Source organism: Vipera ursinii (assembly GCF_947247035.1).
Source record: "Vipera ursinii genome assembly, chromosome: 2".
NCBI lineage: Eukaryota > Metazoa > Chordata > Lepidosauria > Squamata > Viperidae > Vipera > Vipera ursinii.
In genome coordinates, this window is record NC_139513.1 from 259,947,931 (window position 1) to 259,970,911 (window position 22,981).

General features: G+C 35.8%; 1 protein-coding gene across 1 annotated transcript in view; it reads right to left on the bottom strand.

The window, feature by feature from the left end:
• CKMT2 (creatine kinase, mitochondrial 2) overlaps positions 1–21,115 on the bottom strand; it is a 31,006-nt gene extending 9,891 nt beyond the window's left edge. The window contains exons 1-7 of the mRNA XM_083352156.1: positions 21,078–21,115; positions 14,471–14,545; positions 12,685–12,869; positions 11,229–11,427; positions 6,500–6,595; positions 4,265–4,486; positions 2,667–2,752 (exon numbers count right to left, since the gene is read on the bottom strand). Coding sequence (XP_083208282.1) covers positions 2,667–2,752; positions 4,265–4,486; positions 6,500–6,595; positions 11,229–11,427; positions 12,685–12,836 — 755 coding nt within the window. The 5' untranslated portion in view covers positions 12,837–12,869; positions 14,471–14,545; positions 21,078–21,115. The remainder of the gene's footprint in view (positions 1–2,666; positions 2,753–4,264; positions 4,487–6,499; positions 6,596–11,228; positions 11,428–12,684; positions 12,870–14,470; positions 14,546–21,077) is intronic.
• Between the last annotated feature and the right edge of the window lie 1,866 nt (positions 21,116–22,981).

Consider the following 22,981-nt stretch of genomic DNA (forward strand, 5'->3'; position numbering starts at 1 on the left):
GCTGCTGACACAGCTATTTTATCCTTCAGATTTAGAATACATGGCCACATGGATGAAAATATTGGATGACCAATACCTTAGGTATAGTGTTTCAGCTATGTGCAAAAGTTGCCAACAAATTGTAATTTAAATGTGACCAAACAAGATAATTGTTCTATATATGAAGAACATTCATATTCCTTATATTTAAGTTACTATACAAAATAATATACCATCATGCTTCATTTGTGTTCTCAGACTTGAATTTGCCAACTTTGAGAGTGGAGCACTCAGAGAGACTGAGAGAGACCAAATGCTGACCTCAGTTTGAAAAGGGTTGCAGATTCTCAGCAGTACATGACTGGAATGTGGGAAAGGGCTATTTGATTGGGCTATGACTGAACTACGGGGGTGGGGAGAAAATGCATAGATAAGTAAGACAATACCGCAGATAGAAGTTATGATTCTAGTTTGAAAAGTCTGGTTAGATGTACTGGAAGACGTTTGACCATGATTAACCTGTGTGCTCTCTCTCTCCAGATAATAAGACAGTAACTGCTCTATGCATGATATTTTGCTGTTCTCCTTAATTTCACCCTCAAAAGAAGACTTTTTTTATTTTTAAAAACAGTGCTGCCTTACAAAAGGCCTCAGTTTTTGTTTTCATGCATGAAATCGGCAGCAGCTTCTGCAAAAGTAAAAGTTCAATGCTGAGACTGAAGAAAGGATTTTGAGGGGCAGGGCTTATTCCCAACTACTGTATATGATAGTCACAGGATGAGTTTGAGCAAGCTGCGAGTGACAGCAAGTGCTTTTTAGGAATGCTTTCATTGTCCAGAAACACTTAGCTTCCTCATGTGTTTCTTGACAGACATGTGTGCACTTATGTGTAAGGAAACAGCAAACAAATTACACATCTCAGTTCAAATTTTATATAAAGCACAACTGGGGAAAACAATTTAATAAACTAATGAAAAACCAATAACGTTTTTCAATGTAAAACAATCCATGTTTTAATAAGATGGATTTGCTTGTTGTACTAAGCCAAAAATAACAAACTCCATTATGGCCTAATGTGCCATAATGGTCAATATTTTTTACAATTTGAACTTAGATGGAAGCATGACAGAGTTTGGTGGATATTCTCAGTTCACTTACCAGTCAGCCCTCTTTCATAGCTCATGTAGTTTTTTACTACAAAAGTTTTACATTAACACATAATGAAAATGTGCTAAATAAGCATAAAAAGGAATTGATAATTCAAGAACTGCAACACATACCCTATACTTTACGTGTTGTTAGATTCAAACTTAGATCTAATTGATAAGAGACTCAAAGAGAAATCAGTAAACAAAAGTATTCAAGTATAAAAAGAAATGAAATTAATATTCTCAGATTAATATCCATTCTAAAATACCAAACATGTTTAATTTTGATTTTTTATTCTATAATAGAAGTAATGTATTATAGGTATTCACATTTACCAAAAGTTCCTTCAGAACATATAACATCCTGATAAATAAATTCTTAGTATGTCTTTAAAAAAGGAAGTGGTCCACTAATTCAATGTTTTTCAGCTTTAGCAACTAAAATGTGTGGACTTCAATTCTCAGAATTCCCCAGCCAGCATACTGAGGTTTAGAAACACTGTACTAGCTAATAATATTTAATTCTGATCATCTAAATGTCTTTCTTCCTTGACTTTCCTCTATTTATTAATAAATCACAGTGTTTTTCCTGTGCGGAATTTCTAAAATAAAACCAACATTTCTTCATTGTTACCCATTCCACGGCTGGCCGAGTGTGATTTCGTCGAGGACGGGCTTGACACCAACATTTTAATTTAAATAACTCATACCTCCATAAGTGTTCTTGAGCAACATGCATTTGCAATTTCCTTAAAGACAAGACTGGTAATATCCTTTCTAATGATATTGGTAGAAAGTTTTTTACATTGAGAAATAAGAAAGTACAAAATAGTTCACCTGTTCAAAAAATTTCAACACATTGTTTATCACCATTTTATTAAAGAAAACAATTTTACCTTTGTAAAACAAAAAGGAAAGATAATTACATTCCTTTGGCATCTATATGCATACATTGTCTCTCACACACATGCATTAGTGCAAGCAAGCTATTGAAATCATGCCTCAGAATAGATCTACAGACTTTATTAGCTATTTCTTCACAATTAAGAATAGAAACAAAGAGTCCAGATCCCTAGGCTTTTTCTACTTTTTTTTTGTTATTGTTGCATTTTTGATCACAGATGTTTTTGTTTTTATTTTGTTTTTTAAAAAAAATAAGCCGAGGGCCATAGACAACCCTAAAAACATCATTTCTGATGGTCCTTAGTGTTTTCTCTGACCATGATTGATGAAAATTCAAAGTAGTTTCCTGCCATACTGAGATGAGAAAGAATGAGAGATTGTAATGTAAGCTCTGGAATATCATCCATTCAAAACAAAACAAAACAACATTCCTGATTTCTGCCTTCTTACACCACCCACCCAAAAATCACTGATGGCCACCAAAATATTGCCCACTGCAAGCTTAAAGATTATGTAATGGACGGAGAGATTGTGTATGCCAAGCATGTGCTCAGAACTAGGAACAGTAGTAACTGAGTTAGAAATTAGTATAATTATTTGTTCACATTGAAAACGTGCACATCTCACATTTCGTACCATATTCCTCTGGCATCTGGCCAGTCACGGGCCATTCCAGCACACGTTAACAAAGGGGAAACTGGCTTATCAAATAGGAAATGGTCCTGGAGACCAGCATAATTTAAGGCAGAGGGAAAGAAAAAAAGAAAAAATTTGAATTATAATGGTGAATCAGTTGGAAATAAAAGACTGTGTATCCAATATAAATGACTATGTTGTTAATTTCATGTAGTTTTAAGGTTTTGTAAAGAATTGGAAACATGCTAAGAAAGAAAAAAAACCCAAAATATTAGAGTAAAATTTAAAATTAAATTATGCTTAGTACATTTAAATTCAACTTAGAGTTAAATTAATTAACATTAAGGAATCTTAAAATAAGATTTGAGTCACACCTACTGCTTTTACATAATATTTAGTTAATCAATACCCACAAATTAGATTTTTTTGAGATACGAGGCTTATTAAAATAATGATAGAAGTAAAAAAACCGAATTTATTCTAATCTTTTTATATTGCTTTTGCTGATTAATTCCGTTCTTCCTTTCTGGTTAATTCTCAGACACAACTCATTGTTTTATGTTTACTTACAAGTCCGTTCATTAACACGTTACCTAAATATTCCTAGGATTGCAGTGTATTTGCAATTTATTTTTAACCCTCATTCTTCTCAGGCCCTGTCATAAATATATTGCAATTTTTCAATTCACATTTTTTAAATCAATGGATTATGAATACTGACATACTTTGTAAAGTTATTTGAGGGTATGATATTATTTCCAGAATTCCACAAATAAAAGAGTTCTGCTAGTGTGTATATGTTTATGCATGTTTAACGTTGCTTGGTTCTTGTCAGATTGAATAATTTGCTTATATTGTGATGAGGAGGAAGAGAAATAAATTCCAGCTGTAAAATGTTGATTAGTTAATATTCAACAGGTAAGGAATAGTTTGTTATGTTTTAGTGTAGTGAAGAAATTTGGATATTGTAATGTAGATATGACCACGATGAACACCAGCTCTACTCTTTGTCTAATCCTATCAAACCCAAATTAACCCTCTCTGCCCTGGAATAACTCTCTAACCTAATCAGCCTAACCAACCTTGTCTGATCTCAACAAAAACAAGAAGAATCACTGGAGAACCTCAAGAAAACTCAGAATTATAAATAAGACTGGGACAACTACTTCCATGCCCACATAACCATGTCCATATAATCTCCCAGATCCACTTCTAGAGAGACTCTCCACGTTATTAGTTGTTGTCTTATACCAGGGGTCAGCAACCTGAAACAGTGAAAGAGCCACTCAGAACCGGTTCCCTCACAAAAGGAAAAACTGGGAGCCGCAAAAAAATGTGTGTGCATGCGTGTACATGCGCGCATGTGCAGAACAGGGTTTGACTGAAGAGTGGAGCCAAGGCAAGATATGCACCTACCCTGCATATTTGAATTGATTGGTTGAACTTTTTTAGTCCCACTTTTTTTTTTGGACTGCACATGGCAGAAGACTGGGAGCCGCAGGAGATGGCTGAAAGAGCCGCATGTGGCTCCGGAGCTGCGGGTTGCAGACCTGTGTCTTATACCTATGTTCAACTCCCAGGTTTGGCATTAAACTTACATCAATTAGCTGTTGTTGCTCCTTTTCAGACATAGTTGTCAGGCTATAATATTTTCCACTCAGGTCTTGTTTCAGCCCAGACAAGGCAGTGACAACGACGTTCTCAACAGCTCTTCTCTCTGCCCTGGAGCAGGCGGGAGGGAGGCTCAGGCCATGAACACTTCGGCCCGTGCGTACACGGGAGGATAAAACATAACGCTCATCGAACTGTCCTTGGGTAATCTGTCCAAAATCAAATAGTTTGCAAATATATTCAGACAGTTGGGAATTATACCTAGGGATACTCAGGATCATCCATAGATATTTTGGTGAGCAAGAACCCTAATCCCTATTGTTGTGTAGCAGGTTCTTTGGCGCAGGAAAGAAGGCGAGACAAGTGAGTTCAGGCAAACTCACGGTTTATTGATTGCAGAATGTGAACTGAAAACTGAGCTGTAACTAGCTGCAATTTATAGTCTAGCCCCTAGGCAGCAGCCAATTGGTTTGAAGCAACCATTGCCGCCTAGGGACAGCCAATAGCAGCACTGGAGACTTGTAGTCTCGGTTGCTGGAGAGCTGTTATCTGCTCCAGCTACCCACATGGTATTACATTTGAGCCAAATACATAACACCTATCTCAGCCAGTTGTGTGGTACCAAGATTAGCAATGTTATTACAATGCCTCAAGTCTAGAAGGAGATCTGCAACACCTCACTCTGAATTTAAAAACACACCCATCCTTAGTTAACTTTTCTTAATGAGAAAATGTAACCATTTGAATTAGCAATTTGAATGCTTCATTTAGTTATTCATCACAAAATAGCTGACTGTTTTATTTCAGCAGGGAACTATCAGGAGCATCTACAGGAGTTAAAACACTCAATATGGAAACCATGATCATTATCGAAGTCCTGCCCTCACTTATGGCATGTATTCTTTGCAGATACCTTGTTTTCTGTTTCACAAAACACAGGGTTACAGGAGAACACAGATCCTGACATGAAATAAATGCAGCAGGAATGGAAAATCTCTTCTTTAATGGCCACACACACCTACACACACAATCTAGATGTAATTTTCCTGTTAAATTGTAACAATGAGGTAACAGAATTCAGAAATGATTAAACAAATATACAGTATACTCACCATTAAACACCATGGGGTGTATTTATTTAATTTATTTAATGTAAATTAAGGTAAAGGTAAAGGTTCCCCCGCACATGCGTGCTAGTCGTTTCCGACTCTAGAGGCCGGTGCTCATCTCCGTTTCAAAGCCGAAGAGCCAGCGCTTGTCCGAGGACGTCTCCGTGGTCATGTGGCCGGCATGACTAGACGCCAAAGGCGCACGGAACGCTGTTACCTTCCCACCGTAGTGGTCCCTATTTTTCTACTTGTATTTTTACGTGCTTTCAAACTGCTAGGTTGGCAGAAGCTGGGACGAGTAACAGGCGCTCACTCTGTTACGCGGCACTCGGGATTCGACCCGCCAAAGTGCCGACCATCTGATCGACAAGCTCAGCGTCCTAACCCACTGAGCCAAGTATAGTTTTCATACTAGACCCATCCACTTTCTGCATTTAAAGTGATGCAGTACTAGTATTCTAAAATACTAGTATGCTAAAGAGAAATCTGATAGCACAGAGTAAAAATAGATATTACTCAATTAAAATCTGGAATACCAATATTATTTGTAACTCAGGACAAAAGTCCTGAAATGGCTGGACATGGCTATGGAGAAACCTAGCTTTGGATTTGGAAATGAGGGAATAAATCTGGGAAATAATGCAGGTATAATCGAGGAGAATTTCAGTCAGAAATTTAGGAGCGGTTTTTTTTTCATATCAAACCAAACCTGGGAAACGTGTGCAATCATCCAGAATAAAAGTATTGTATATACTTTTTATAACTGCGTATCAATTACTTCCCATCCCAGAGCAGCTTTGTGGCAGATAGGGGGATAAAAACACACAGTGCAGATACATGTGGGTTATACTGTTTGCAGAGCTAAGAAGACACTGAGTATCCTATAGTTGCTTTAAGGTAGCATACATTTTTGTTAGTTTGTGAAGGGAGGTAGTTTTATCTGGTTTGGCTTGTGGTATGTTTCACTTAGTCGTATTCTTCTAGCTGTCATAAACTAATTATTGAGAAGATAGTACTGAAATACTATTATCAACCATAATATTCTTTTACTGCTGTTATCAAACCAATTTTGTCTTCAGATTGTTTTTATTTAAGACTTAAATTAGGTCCTACCTTTGAAGAATCCAAGTCAGTATGATGCTTCATTAGTTTGGGGTCATATCCATTATGTCTTACTTTGATAACAGGATCAAAAATCTCAGCAAATACCTGTCAAGTCAATAAAATATATGATTTTCTCCATGTGCTTTCTTTTTATTTATCATTTGTTTTTCAGACTGTTTAGTTTTGTTCAGGCTAACTATGCTCATAAATCAGTCTGAAGAATTGCACAAAATTCTCAATAATATAAAACAACCAACGCACATTATTAACCTTCTTGGTACCTCTTTGAATCTGAGTTGTTTTGAATAATTTTTAACAAATGCCAGTTTTCCTTCCTGAACAAGATCCTCAAGCACATTCACTTCTGGTTTTGTACAGTAGCGACCAGTTGTAGGCCCTGCCTGGGGACCCTAAGGAGAGGCGACGAAGAAAGAAGGGTGCTCCAGCGACTCTGGAACGGTGGCAGCTGGCTGTATTGCATCAATTAGCCCAAGCTACTAGCAACCAAAGTCCATAAGCATTAAGCAGCACAACTGTGAACAGCATGCTTGAAACTGGATGAGGAATTTGATCTTCTCTTTTCTATTCTACATTTAATTTCCTGGAAAAGATCCCCAAGAAGCAGAATAACTCCAAAAGGGAAGGAGGGAGATTTTTGCCCCACCCTTATACTAACAGAAGTGGCAAATTAATCTTTTTATGGAGGATCAAAATATATGGAAGTGAAATAAATATAAAACCTGAAAAACTTAAATGTGGATAAATCCAGTGCTTTTTTTCTAAAAAAAAAAAAAAAGGTGCCGGAACTCTCATCTTGGCGGGTGCAGGAGGCAGGGGGGGGCGGTGCTGCTGCAGTCACAGGTGCGAAGGGTGTTGGTGGTGGGCTCCCCTCCCTGGGCTCCCCTCCCTCCCTGGGGCTGGAGCCGGCGCAGCTGGTGCTGTGGGAACAGCAGAGCCCACTCTATATGGCAGGGCTGCGCAATGCGGGCAGCGGAGGTAGTGCGGGCCAGGCAATGTTTTAATCTTATGATTTTAATCTTATGATTTTAAATATATATTTTTTCTATTGTAAGTTTCCCCAAACCTCGCCATGTGGATTGCATACAAATATTATATAATTGGTAAATAAAGGTAGAACATATGTTAAATATACATCAAATGATAATATGCTTCCCTACAAAGTCAATTCTTGCTCAATGACAGACCAAGGAGTTAACTCGGAAAGGCAAGAGGAAAATCTAGAAGAGGTCTGTGCAGCTCTTCAACATCTTCATCAATGATTTGGATGAGGGGATAGATGGGGAACTCATCAAATTTGCAGACAACACCAAGCTGGCAGGAATAGCCAATACTCCAGAAGATAGGCTTAAGATACGGGAGGATCTGGACAGACTCGAACACTGGGCACTATCTAACAAAATGAAATTCAATTGTGAAAAAAGTAAGGTTCTACATTTAGGCAGGAAAACTCAAATGTACAGGTATAGTATAGGCGGTACCTTGCTCAATAGTAGTAACTGTGAGAGAGATCTCGGAGTCCTAGTGGACAATCACTTAAATATGAGCCAGAAGTGGTGAATGCTCCAACACTGGAAGTTTTTAAGAAGAGACTGGCCAGCCATTTGTCTGAAATGGTATAGGGTTTCCTGCCTGAGCAGGGGGTTGGACTAGATGACCTCCAAGGTCCCTTCCATCTTCTTCTTCTTCTTCTTCTTCTTCTTCTTCTTCTTCTTCTTCTTCTTCTTCTTCTTCTTCTTCTTCTTCTTCTTCTTCTTCTTCTTCTTCTTATTATTAGTATTATTATTATTATTATTATTATTATTATTATTATTATTATTATTATTATTATCATCTTGTAGAAAGGAAAGGCCCACACTGATAAATTAAAAATCTTTGTGGTCTGCAAAGGAATGCTGATGGGCTAATCAATGATTCGGTGACTAGAGGAGCATCTACAGTGTTGGAGCTTGTGATCATGGTAAGCCATGGAGGCATTAGGCAACATGACTTTCAGGGCAGTGGTGGTGATTTTATTACTTTAAAAAAAAGTCTGTGCTCTGTCCAAGGGTGCTTGGTAGGCTGCATGTACAGGCCTGGTCTAGAATTTATTTTGGAGCATTCAACTATCTAGAGCAGGCATGTCAAACTCATTTTGTTTGAGGCAACTTTTTATAAAAGAATTGCCATTAATTTGTTTTAATAAAATAATTTAAATCAATTTTTCACTTGATTTCAAATTAAATGAATGAGATATTTTTTTAGTACAATTGCCAAATGCAATAAACTGGTTTTAGGTATATGTTACTGGAAGGAAAAAGCAATCCCTGTTGCATTACTGATCCCAGAGAAACATTTGCATGTATGCAGGTATGGATGAGAAATATTGGTTGCAAATTTGGCATTTCTGGATGTAATACAGATATTTTGGACTTATTTTTGTTTCTTTGCATGTTTGATATTTTTAAAAAGGCATATGCTACTGACTACGCTTATGCACATATGTAACATGATCACTGCTTGTCCAAAATTTTACTATACAGATAATACCCCCAGAAATTATTTTAGCCTTTTTAATAAATGTTGTTATTGATGTTAAGCTCACCAGGGAAAACATCATATATTGTTATGTATATACTAGGTTAATTATTTAAAGACTGAAGTGCAACATAACTAGATTCTAAATACCGGTAATCTATTTTTCAAAACACACAACAGTCCAAACAGTAAAAGGGAAGTCCAAATTAAGAATATTTCATTCTTAAGAATTGTTTAGATTCAAAATAGTTTTCAAGAGTGTACAAAAGATACTATTTTTTTCTAGAATCAGCTAAATTAGACACATTGAGAAAAATGTTTCTCATATTGGGAAAAATATATATTTGTTATCTATCAAAACAATAAGAATTGTATTAACTCAATGTTTGCAAATGAGGAAAACTAAAACCATTATGTGGATTATGGATTATAGAAATCAATTGTTAATGATTGTTTTACAAATGTAAGCCAGACAACACACTGTTCACTAATTATTGATTTATGTTTTTTTAAAAAAATCAATAAAATATATTACAAAAAAAGTTCCTCAAGCATATTGTGGTATCTCAGCTCCAGGAATTCCACAATATATTGATTAGCTAGTCTCATTTAAATTTGGCTTCAAGCATTTTGGGAAAAGAAAGCTTTGACCACCCTGGTAGGACCTAGACTTAGGGATAAGTAAAATTCTTGGGTGGTTTTACTTTGAAGACTGAATGCTGTATTGAATCATGACTATCTTCTAGATCAGGGGTCACCAACCTTTTAAGCACCGGGGACCGGTTCTGTGGAGAGAAGCTTTTCTACAGACTGGGTGGGGCATGGTTTCACATGCTGCCTGTGCCAGTCCAGAGACCATCATTTGAGGACCCCTGTTCTAGATCAATGTTTCTAAAAATATGGTCCAGAATAAAAATATGGTCAAAAAAAAGTTTAAGAAATGCTTTTGGTATTCCTTAACTAAAATATCACAGAAGATATTTGAATAGAAAGAGATATTTGCTAAACAGGATTCCAAAATTGTTCTTAGAACTGCTAAACAAAAGCAAAAACCAAAAGACCCATTATCACATTTTAAGAGTGTTCGCTACTGTTACTTTATTCAAGTTTAATAAGAAATAAATGAAAAAGGGCAGGCACAATGGGCTGTAATGTGCCAGAGAAAGGTTTATTGTTTAATAAACTTCCCAGGCACTTTGAGACCCCTATTTCTTCAATTTAATAAGGAGAAAAAATAGAGGAACACTCACAGCAGGTTTGTTATCTTTCCTAGTCTCTATAAAGCTTTGGAAAAACATTTACTTTGAAAATCTACAGGAATTATTTATTTCTTCCTGTTTCTGGGGAGCAATGCAAGCTCTGCTATGGAGCTTTTGGCAAAGAGAAGTTATTTCTGATCACGCTGTTATATACCTCAGGCGAACCCAAGTGACATTGGGTTGCCTCTGCTTGTTTTATTCTGCCAAACTGAAAAACGTTGGATTCTGTTATTATATGAAGATAATAAATAAAATAAGAATCTACTGTTCTTATTCTGGATCCAGAAAAGTAATGTATAAATATTTAAAGAGGATTCTTTATTAAAAATACATATTTTTTCATATAGGCTTCCATCTAGATTTTGTGATGTCTCCTCCTGTTTTTTGTTAAACTAAGTATGTTGATACATGCTTGTGTTACCCAGGTGTTGAAATCTCAGCTTTTGTTTTGGGCATTGGTTGTTCATTATTTAATATTCTAACTGTTTATAGAAAATGCATAATATATATGTAACTGTTTATATAGCTGATCTTTCATGGGGTAGCTGGATACTTTTACAACAGACTTTTACTTCACTTCATTTCATTGACAAGGTGGCTCCATTTTAAGCTGAGCAGATGAGTCAGCTACTGGAAGCCAATACACGTTGCCTTCTGTGCTGCATTTTATTATCCACAACATGGTTATACAAAGTATGTCTTTTATGCTATTCTCTAAATTTCACCCAGAGAGATTTTTTTTAAAAAAAACAACACCTGAAAACTTCTCCAAAGACAAAAACCAAATACCAAGATTAATTCCATGGCTTGAATTTTGTGCTGACCTTCTTGTCTTCCTAAAAGCCTGCCTATGTGTTTAATGCATTGATCATTTTCTATTTTTTTTTAATGAAATAAATGTAGACATAGAAAGAGACCCTGTTATGTGATGCAAACAGTCTCACCTCATAGGATTCTTCATCTCCTGCGACCATGCCCACTGTTTTAATAAAAGGGTGTCCAGGATTATCAACACCAGTTTGAATGCACTGATCCAGTGTGTAGCCACCTGGAGTCATCTTGTCCCTCAGTTTGGCATAGATTGTTGGAGTGAGGCACTCAGCCATGCAGTTGTTATGTTTACGAAGATCAGGGTAGTCTGCACTGGATAAAAAGATATGCAAAGATATGTAGTGATCAGGAAATGCTTGTTTCTGCTTATCACTTATATCAGGAGTCTTCAAACTTGGCCCTTTGATGACTTGTGGACTTCAACTCCCAGAATTCCTGAATCAGCATGGCTGGCTGAGGAATTCTGGGAGTTGAAGTCCACAAGTCATCAAAGGGCCAAGTTTGAAGACCCCTGACTTATATTAATACAAACTGTGGCATAACCATTCAATCAGCACCTTACTATTCTACAAGTCTTGGATGCCTTTAAGAATGAAAAGCAGTCTTTATAAATATTTTCCAATGAATTTGGTAGTTTGAGAAAAACAGAAGACTTATAACTCGGATGGGCATTTATGATTTGTCGGAGAAACAAACCTAACAGTGTGAATATGCTGGTTTCCAGCTGAAACTGCAGTTAGTTTCAGTCAAGAATGGCAGTACCTGGGCAGATGGAAAAGGGAAAAATACCTTCAAAATACATATTTGTGTGTTTCTCTTTCACTTCCAGAACAAGATGAATGAACTGAAGAAATAACTGAAATGAATAAGTGTAGTTTTATTATGTCTGTTTACATTTTATTTCTTCATGACATTTTCATCCTATCTTTCTTCCAGGGATACAAGGCAGCTTTACATGGCTTTTCCCCTGCCAAATTTTATCTTCACAGCAATGTGAATATACTGTAAATCATAGCAGCTGATCCAGAAAGATCCAATGAATCTTATGGCTGAATGAGATTAGGACCTGGGTCTCCCCAGATCTAACCCAACCAGATTAGATATTCAGATATGAATATTTTGTATTCTAATATTGCAAATCAGATTTTAACAGAATAGGTTGCGTAATTACTGTAAGCCAACCAATCATGAATTAATTCAGTGAAAATAGACTATTTAGCCACTCTCAATCTTAACTATCTCATATAGTTGTTGCAGAGATTAAATAAATAGTTATCACTTGGAAAAAATAGGATATCTGTGAAATTAATAATAATATTTATTAATAATTAATATTAATAATAATATTTCCTTTGTATCCTGGGAAATATTTTTTCTTCCTCCTGGATTTCTACACCAATTGCCAAATGTTTCAGTGATTGGTATATGCTTTTTTTAAAAAATAAACTTAAAAACTTTTGAGACTCCTTTATTATGGATAACCCTCCCTTACCTGCTTAAAGAATGTTCAACAGAGATTTTAAGTTTTTCAAACCAATATATTTTCAAGTATATGAATCAAATTATTACCTGGGAGGAAATAATTTCTTATGCCCAAAAGATTCAGCTTTCACATTTTGCAGATTTAAAAAGTATCCAGTAGCCATAGCTCCAGTACTGACTGTTGCAACTAAAACAGCAGTTCTTCGACCAACCAGGAGACGTGCAAATGTACTAGCCATTGTTTTTCACCTAATCTTTTTGAAAGATGCCCACTGTCAAAAAAGTGAAAACCAGAGATCAGAAGCACATCTATATGCAGTAGACTAAACACAGCACAATATTCATCCAGTCAAACTGCATCCTTTGCAGGATTCTCCTTTCATGGCAATCAATAATTCAGAAGAATAGGGCAATGGAAAATCTGAAAGTAACTGGAATATGTTATATCTACTTTGAATATAATGAAATCATCAGTCTTACAGTTATGCAGCAGATTTTCAGTGTGATGAAAGAAGTGTAAGTTGTGAATTATATCATTTGTTATAAATCAGATATTTCTTCCAAGGATCAGGAGAAGTACTTCTGAAGTTTTCTACCTCATGTACCAAAATAGTTTTGTGGGTTTTGATACAAAACACATTAATATGATATAGCAGAAGAATAATGTCAGTTGCTGCTCCGCTACAGATAGCACAACTTTTTGGCTGGCTCTAAATAATAGCCCATTTAACTTCCTGAATTTTCCTACTGAATTATTATCTGGAGCTGGACTAGGAGCTGCTAGTCTGCTCTCACCATCAGTATCTTCTTTATGGAGTGGCTAGAAGATTTCTGCTCAGTCTCAAAGCTAGAAGATTATAAGATTCCATGGGTTTTATAAAAGATAATGGTAAAATTTTCCCTGTACAGTTGTGCGACTCAAGGGGGCAGTGCTCATCTCTGTTTCTTAGCTGAGAGAGCCAGCATTGTCCAAAGACATTTCCATGGTTATGTGACCACATGACTATATGCTGAGCTGCAAGGAACACTGTTATCTTCTCACTAAAGTGGTACCTATTTATTTACTCGCATTTACATGCTTTCAAACTTCTACATGAGCAGGACCTGAGGACAGTAATGGGAACTCATCCCTCACACAATGCTCAGGTATCAAACCTGGGCTGTCAGCTGACAAGTTGCACTTTTAACCACTGAACCATTGCGCCCCTTTATGGGTTTTATAGAGGTCTATATATTCTATTATTGTTTAAAGTCAGTGGGTGAAATCCACTGGAGTTGGTATTGAATGCTATAATATACTTAGCATGCTTCTTCTATTCTGCCTTTATCAGAGTCAAGTAATGGACCATTTCTACATGGATTGTTCAGGGAGCGAATCTGAATGCTCAAAAGATGGAAATACTCTAGATTAGCAGCTTTCATGTCCAATTAAGACATGTGCATTCCACCTGTGCAGATCATCTGTCCAAGCAACCCAGACAATGTTTTGTTTAAAACCAGGTATGAAACTGGCATTGGTTGCCACTCAGAAAATTCAAATATTCCAGAATATAGTAGCACAAGCTATTTCTCTTGGAAAATTGCACAAATGGTAATAATAATTTTAAAATCCCTAAGCACTCAGGTAACAAGCCTTGCTAAAGAAAAATTGACATGGATTCTGCAAAGATAAATTCTCTCTCTCCATAAGGATCTTTTTAAATTGACAATGGTTTGGGATGGTTTGTTTACTTGTTTAATGCTTCAAATTATGATAAGCATACTTTAGAGCTTAATCTCTATATGTTGCCAGTCTAATATAGAGAATACAGTTTGAAACCTCCACTGCACTTATAAATTTTTCTTCATGATAGTAAATAAATCTGTTCATTACCCTTGGAGAAAAGCTTCCAGTGTTACTTTACATTCAGAGGCAGCAATCTAGCATCACAATAACAGTCTGCTGTAGCTTGAAGAAAGAAAAAAGGAAGCCACCTTGAACAAATTTTCTTGATCAGAATCATCAAATTAACTGTTTAGTTTGTCCCAATTTCTCCCTTGTATTTAGTCATCTCTTAGACAGGTTTGCTTGAAGCTTTAGTGAAATTTCATTGTGTTGTGACAAGAGTCCCATTCTTAAACACCAATCTTTCTAGCCTAGGATGATCCTGATCATATTGTCAAGTTCTTGCTTAATTCATACCCTGATGCAACTACCATTTGGTACTTTACTTTGGTCAGAAAAGTTTTTAGTTTTAAGATTCTGCTGTATTTCAGATATAATCCATGCTTTTGATACTTCTTTGCTTATTACCTATTATGGTATAGGTCAGCATTGAAGCTTGTGCTTTATCCATATTAAACGTTTTGATATCTGACTTCCATTAGTTTTCAGGGCAAAGGACATTTGAAAACTAATCAAACTATTTCTGTGTCTTGTGCACACACAATCACATGTCAACACTTCATCCCCAAGAAGAAGCACTGACCCATTGAACATAAGAAAAAGTTCCAGGTCAGTGGTTCTTGTACTTCAATAGAAAATTTGGCTTAAACAAAACTGGAGAAAGAAATTGTTGATATCTCTGAGCTACTGGAAATTAATCTAATTCATAATTATGAAGAAACTATTAATAAATTGCTATGCTTTAAATGCCCATGTTGGACATTTGAAAATTTAGAAGCAGTAAAACATTGCTGAAAATGTTCAGTGCCGGAGTAAAGTAATATTCAATGTTATAATATTCGGCTTAATATTTTTAAGTTCATTCCTGTATGTTTTCAGTTTATAAATTACTCTAATTATTATTTTATATAATAATAATTACTAAATAAATATAGTAAGAGCATTATTCCACTTTAATAGTTTATCCCAAAGACTGTTGCAATGCTGGGTCACGAGCTAAGCATATGTTGTATAAGTTGTATAAGTTTATAGCCTATTACATAGAAAAAAATGCATACACATATAGTCATAGTTCAAGTCTTTCCATGATGACATAAGGATAAAATATGAACATATGGTAATTTTATCAAGAAGTTTTCTCACCCTCATACCTTTAAAAATAGCAGTCAATGGGTATAATTATTATTATTATTATTATTCTAAAAATAAGGACTGGAAAAAGCCTTCATCAAGCCTTCATAAATTAAGAAAGGAAAATGATAAAATAGTAGTAACTTTTGTGTGTCAATACATTATATATACCATCAATTCAGTGTAAAATGGGTGATAGTATGATAGTATCTAGAATAGAGAACATAATAGTTTGCACAGAATAGCAGAAGCACATTTGGGTTAAAACTGGGATTTGGTTGTATTTGTGGCATACTGCATGAAAAATGCATGAAACCTGCCGAATATTATTTCTACTGTTGGTGGGGTTAATGTGGTAGCTAAGACACTGGGCTAGAAATTTGAGAGTTCCAATCCCATTTTATGCATAAAGGCAGCTGGGAATCTTGTATAATGGTATGTGGGAATGACCTTGGAAGACAGGAGGAAGAGACAATGACCAATGGTCAGACAAGTTGCAGCTGAGACCACAGAAGAAATGGGGGCATGGCGTATGTGTCAGAAGGGACTCTCCTTAATTTCCTGGCCTGTAAAAGTATGGTGTGGGTAAGAGATGTACTTTCAGGTTGGGAGATATTGTTAATCTTACAATAGAGCTAGTACTTCTGTGTCTGCTTCTTGTCTGTATAACTTACAAGGCTGAAACTTTGGGCCAGTCACTCTCAGCCCTAGCAGGAGGCAGTGGCAAATCATATCCAAAATTTTGCCTAGAAATTGCAGGAACTTGTCTAGACAGGCAGGCAGGGTGAATTGGGAACAAGTATGACTAAGGCTGCTATCCTAATCTATATTTTCTGTACCTTATTAAAAAAAATTGTGTGAAAATCTCAATCCACTAAAGACAATGTTACATGGTGGAGGTTAATATCCACAGGCCCATTTTGTGAAACTAAATTAGATAATTCCCCTTTTTATCGTCTGCCTTTATTTTATTTTTTTACTTTAATCTCTTCTGCTTACTATTTCTCTTCTTTCTCTGTTTTGCATAATGTTGCTATCTCAAAATAGAATAGTATTTTGGGTATGTAGAGCCATTCTTTTAAGGCACAATGATTTAAAACTGACAATATAAATAGTCCTTCAGATTTTCAGTAACAGACATCTCAAATATGATGTAATCTGTATTGATTTCTTAAAATAAATGCCCCTCAATCCATCTCTAAATGCTTGCTGAAGTGAGCAGTATTCTTTTCATTGACTTAAAAAGAAGTTCAAAAATATTTTCAACTGACAGCTCAGGGGTATGAAACTGTTAGAAATGTTTATATTGTTTTCAGGAGAAGAACTGAACTTTAAAAATGAGGAAACTGGAGCACAGAGTCATCTTGGGAATTTCAATAAGGCACTTGGTTAGCTTCTTTGCAAAGTAGTGGGGTAGCTGAAGAAAAAAATGCAGTTGATAATGGACAGTTTTCTTTACAAGTATTAACTTATGTGGTTATATTGGGAACAATTTCCTAACCTAAAGAGATATTATATATGTATGTTCATACAGAGACACATTTTTTCTTTTTTTTCATATCCATCAAAGCTTCTTGACTGGGAAACTACTTTGCAATGGCCTAACCCAGGGTTCCCCAACCTTGGCAACTTTAAGACCTGTGGAATTCTGGCAGTTGAAGTCCACAAGTCTTAAAGTTGCCAAGGTTGGGGACCCCTGGCCTAACCTATTCTGATTTATAGCGATATCCAGTACTGCAAATACATAATTAGAAGAAGCCTATAGCCCAAATAAGATAGCTGGAAATAGTACTAAAGGAATTAACTTTTAGAATCCAAGACAGGAATGAAGTTGGCTCCAAGATTCAGGAGCAGGATCATGGACATTGATTGATCAGGGTACTGTTTCTCCTATCCTTTACAGACTAATGTATATTGCAGTTGGCTACATTATTTTTTTACTATAAGTATAATGTATTGGCCCCAACGATTGTTATCTATGACTTTAATTGCTGTATTTAAAGTAAAGGATTGCTTAATGGTTTCTGTTAAGCAACCCAGACTGTCTGTCTCCAAGCTGTTAATGATGTGGGGGCAGGAAACTCTTTAAAACTATTGGTTGCTGCCTAGAGGCTAACCGTATAAATAGCTGTTCAACAGCCACTAGGGCTGCTTCTGTTCTGACTTAATAAACTTGCTTGCTGTTTCAACACTCCTGTTCAATGCCTAACGACCCAAAGATATAACAATAAGTATACAATATTACATGAAATTATTCCCAGAAAGCTCTTTTGATAATATTGATGAACAGAATGGTTTGTTTTTATTGTGCTGTATCCTGCTGCTCTAAAGTAAAAGCCATAATAGTGTTAATCTGCATAAGTAAAAGATGCCCACTCTTTGCATGTACAATTTTTCAACAGCCAACACATTTCCTTCATCATTTCAACTTAAGGAAGGAAGGAAAATGGGAGAAGAATAATTGTCCTGAATTCCATAATACTGATGATGTCTATTATCCTAAGTTTTTAAACAGAACAGAACAGAACTAACAAATTTGGAAGGGACCTTGGAGATCTTTTAGTCCAACTCCCATTCAAGCAGCAAGCCCTATACAATTTCAGACAAATTGTTTTCCCATCTCTTCTTTAAAACCTTTAGTGTTGGAGCACCCACAACCTCTGGAGGCAAGTTGTTCCACTGATTAATAGTTCTGTCAGGAAATTTCTCTTTAGTTCTAGGTTCCTTCTCTCCTTGGTTAGTTTCTATCCATTGCTTCTTGTCCTGCCTTCAGGTGCTTTGGAGAATAGGTTGACCCCCCCTTCTTTGTGGCAGCCCCTCTAATATTGGAACACTGCTTTCACGTCATCCCTAGTCCTTCTTTTCAATGACTTCTAATGGTTTCATCTTTCAAATGACTTCTAATGTATGAAATGTTTGATATCCTTGCCCCTTTCACATAATTTAGAAAGAATCATATATATATTGAAAAAATAGAGAAGGAGAAGTTACATATATAAATCAAGTAAGCAAGGTCGTATTTTCTTCTGTATGCATTACATGTAGACAATCCACATAAAAATGGTTTCAAATACATTCTGTACATTTATTCTGTACACTTCTCAATAAAGCACTATGTCTCTTCCTGTACTGTCCAAGGCCAAACCCAAGTAGAAAAAATAGCCTTTTCAAAGCTGAGCTCTGTTTCAAAAATGAGTATAGTTTGGCAAATCTTTTGTAACTGTAATCATCACAAAATAGCTTAAAGATTAAAGTACAGAAAGCTGCTTACGTTGAATTAGACCATGGGTCCTTAGAGTTCAATAATGTCTATTACCCTTCCTCAACAAGATGCCCTCTGGATGGTCATATTAGTACAATAGATGTTGTAATTTAACTCATATTGATGGCACCCAGAAGGGGAATGTCTTGCCTACTTTGCTGGGCATCCCATTTTCAGAATTTCAAGCAGAATTCTTTACTAGCTCTATTTCAAATTATGTTAATATTAGAGTTTCTGTTGGTATGCAAAGAGAGTGCCCAGAGTTTTAGTCCCACTCTAAATATTATTCACTATAATTTGTACACAGAAACACATATGACAAAACATAAAGGGACGTGGCTGGAACATTCAGGCCAACTAAGACAATAGTAGTTACTAAGCATGTTCCTTTACTACTTTAAAATAGTTTTGTTTTGTTTTAAAAAAAATCAATATAACCTATATTTTCCAACAGGATTTATGGGATGCCTATTCTAAAGACAAAACAACTGGTTTCATGTCAATGCAGAGAATGCAGCTGATGGAACAAAGCACAATGCTTTAATTTTCTACACTGATTTCAAAAGCTGCCCCTGGAACTAATTTGTTGTTGTGACCTTTCAAGCTGATGCTGACTGCCGCAAAAGAAAAATGAAAACTTTGAGCAAATGTAATTGCTTTTTCTCCAGCAACATTTTTAACCTGACTCTGAGAGAAAAAGTCAAAGAAATTGAAAGCAACATAGCAAGTGACATATTAGAAAACATTCATCTTTAGCCTTTTTAAAGCATATTTATTCATCTATTATCCAGGTTTTCATGTACCTATTTCTTAATTTTGAACAAAAAAAATAAGTTCAGCAGCAGTCTGCACTAAAGATTTAATAGACGTTATTTTAAAAAGTTTGGAAAACAAGGATTGAAATAATATCTGCCATGTGCCATAAAAATAACTTTTAAATCAGAGGTGTACCATGTAAAATTATTCTCTGTCTCTCAAAGAAATTAAGTTGCTGAAAAATATTTATAGGACTTTACATTATAGAGAGAACTGTTGAGCAACTAAGAGAAAAGAAATATAGAGGGACATTCTAAATATCGTTCTTATACTAAGGAAAATCCAACACATGACCAGCAAAGTTACTGTAGTTTGGTAAAGCTACTTGGCCACCTTAGTATTTCACTTGAGAAGTCATCAGTGTCAAATCTCATTTTCTGTTTTAGGAAGGGTGCCATGTCTTGTAATTTGAGCTTCACATATCATATAAATTGGACAGCACCGTTCTTACTGTGGACCAAGCACAGTGAAATTCTTTGTTCCCTCCCCCAATCCTGCTGATTGCAATATTATCCCCCATTTGCTATTTAAGTAGACACATGCAAAATCCTCTTATGGCTTTCACCAGGAATTTCTAAAGTGACCTTGAATTGTCATTTCCTATATTGAGAATATTTTCCAGGACAGTTGTTCGCTCAGATTCTGTGTTCTGTGGTGTCAAATTAAGCACACTGCATTTATAAACTGCATGTCAAATGATAAGTCACTTAAAGGAATGCTCCAGAGAAATAATTGGTGGTATTTTTTGTTGAAAATGTTTGATTTTCTTTCCTTTAATATTAAGAAGTGTGAGAAACTAGGTTTTCTACTGAGCTGTCAAGAATTTAGGTCTGAAAACTGCAACCAAGCAAAATCTAACTTGTTCTAATCTCCACTATCTGATTATATCATTATGGGTTGTTTTTTTAAAAAATGAATGAATAAAATAAAATTCATAAAGCAATGGTCCTTGTAGAAGGCTTATAGTTTGAAAAGATACAGATCACGCCAGCCAAACATAAGTATGAATACCAAGCAACTTTCCTCTAGTAATGAAACATCCACAATAACATTTCAATCTCTCTTTTTAATGGAAAACATTTATGGATAGCTCTGACATTTTTAAATTGCCTGTTCAACAGATTGCCTATAGAAATGTTATTGGTATTTGCATACAACAAATTTGATGTTCAAGTATTTAACTTATTTCTTTCAGGATCATTATTTAGAATAGAAACAGAATGACTTGATAGATATCCATCACAGTTTTCTGCACAGTTATGCAAATGATTAAATATTATCTCTTCCAAGGCTTTAATTAGCAGCATTTTGAGTTCATTTTTAAAATAACCCTGCTATTTGAAATGTCACAATAATGGTAAATAAAAAGTTGCAGACACAACTGACCTTGAAGCTGAAGTGACACAAGTCCTGTATGCTCACAGCCAGGAAGTGTAAAGTAGCCTCAAGTTTGTGTGGCAGCAAAATTACTGATCACATGAGAAGCAAAGTGAAAGCTGAAGAATGGGGAGGGAGGACTGAGGAGAAAGATATCTTTAACCATTCAGGTATTTGAAAATACATTTGACCACAGAACTATGTCCTGGAAAGCATAATGATTTGTTGGGCATCTTTTGTGCCCTTATTATTAGATAAGAGCACAAACATCACTATGGAGGAGGTTGAATATGCAATAAAACATCACTATGGAAGAGGTTGAACATGCAGTAAAAATAGCAAAAACAAGAAAAGCCACAGGCCCTGATGATATCCCAGTAGTAATTTTAAAATTGCTGGAAGACAATGGGAAGAATTTTTTACTGCAGCTCTTCAATCGCACATATGAAACAGGAAAGATACCAAATGATTGGCTAAAAGATTTCCAGATATATATGGTAGGCTCTGTTGTCTGCTCATCTCCATCCTCATATCTCTTGCTTCTTATTCCCATAGCAAGTAGATTGTGCATGATAATGTGAACTATAACAGCAAATTAACAGGATCCTCATGCTCAGATTAATCAGACTGCATATTTGTGCAGCATCTCCAAGGTTGGCTAGCTCTGCAGTGTTTTGTTTTGTTTTTGTTTTGTTCTAGAATCTTGTAACCAAGTATCACAACAATTTGTCTGAACAAATTTTGCATACGTTTTACTGCTTTGTTGCAAGATATCTTTGAAGATTTTCCCTACTTATAAGAATCTCTGGTATCATAAAATGGTAAGTATCAGGGTGGAAGGCTACAGGAACTAGTGAAATATCCACAGAAATATAGTGAGCAATAAAAGCATAAGGTTCCAACCCAGTCTATACTACTAAATAAACACTGTAGCCCACAGATTGGAAGAAAGTGCTACGTGACCTGATGGTGGTTTGTGTCATGAGGGTGTTTTCTCTTTAACTTTTAATAGCTTTACATTTTTAATTCTGTTTTAACTCTGTTCTTATTTATGTTTTATATTGTGGGATGTTTGTTGTATTGTAAACTGCCCAGAATCATTTAGGTGAAATAGGTGGGGTAGAAATGTGATGAATGAATAAATAAGATGACAATCTACATTTTAATACCAAGGAAAAGGAAACTTAACTGAGTGTGCAAACTATCATACAATATTCTCAATTTCATATGCTAGCAAAATAATATTTAGGATCAATCAACACAAATGATAGTCCTATCTGGAAAAGGAGATTATACAAAAGACCAAATAATACAAGTTATTCTTGCTGATGCACACTGGATAATTTAAAAAGCAAACCATAACAAAAAGAATTCAGTATATATTTCATGGATAATAAAAATAGTTTGATTCTATTGATCATATTAAGCCATGAATGTGCTTAAAAATGAATTCCAAAACATCTCGTTGATCTCATGCAAAACCTTTATATAGGTTAGGACAGGGCTTTTCAACCTTTTCACCCATTGTACCACTTTTAGGATATGGCAACATCCGAGTACCACCAGACATCTAGCAAGGTGTCAAAAACTTGATGACCCCCCCCCAAAAGGAAAAAAGTAATGAAGTACAGGTAGTCCTCAACTTACAAGAATTTGCTTAGTAACTGTTCGAAGTTACAATGGCACTGAAAAAAGTGCCCCCCCAAGCCACAACCAAGCAAGACACCTGCCTGCCCGCCTGGTGGCGCTCTTCCTCCTGCCAAGGTTTTTATTGTTGTGAGCATTTCTGTTGAGGAATGGAGCGGGGGTGGGGTGGGGTGTTTGATTTTATTCCCCTGTCTGCTGGGTGGTTGCAGCAGGTTTTGGTCACTTCACATGACCCTGGGACACTATGACCATCATAAATATTAATC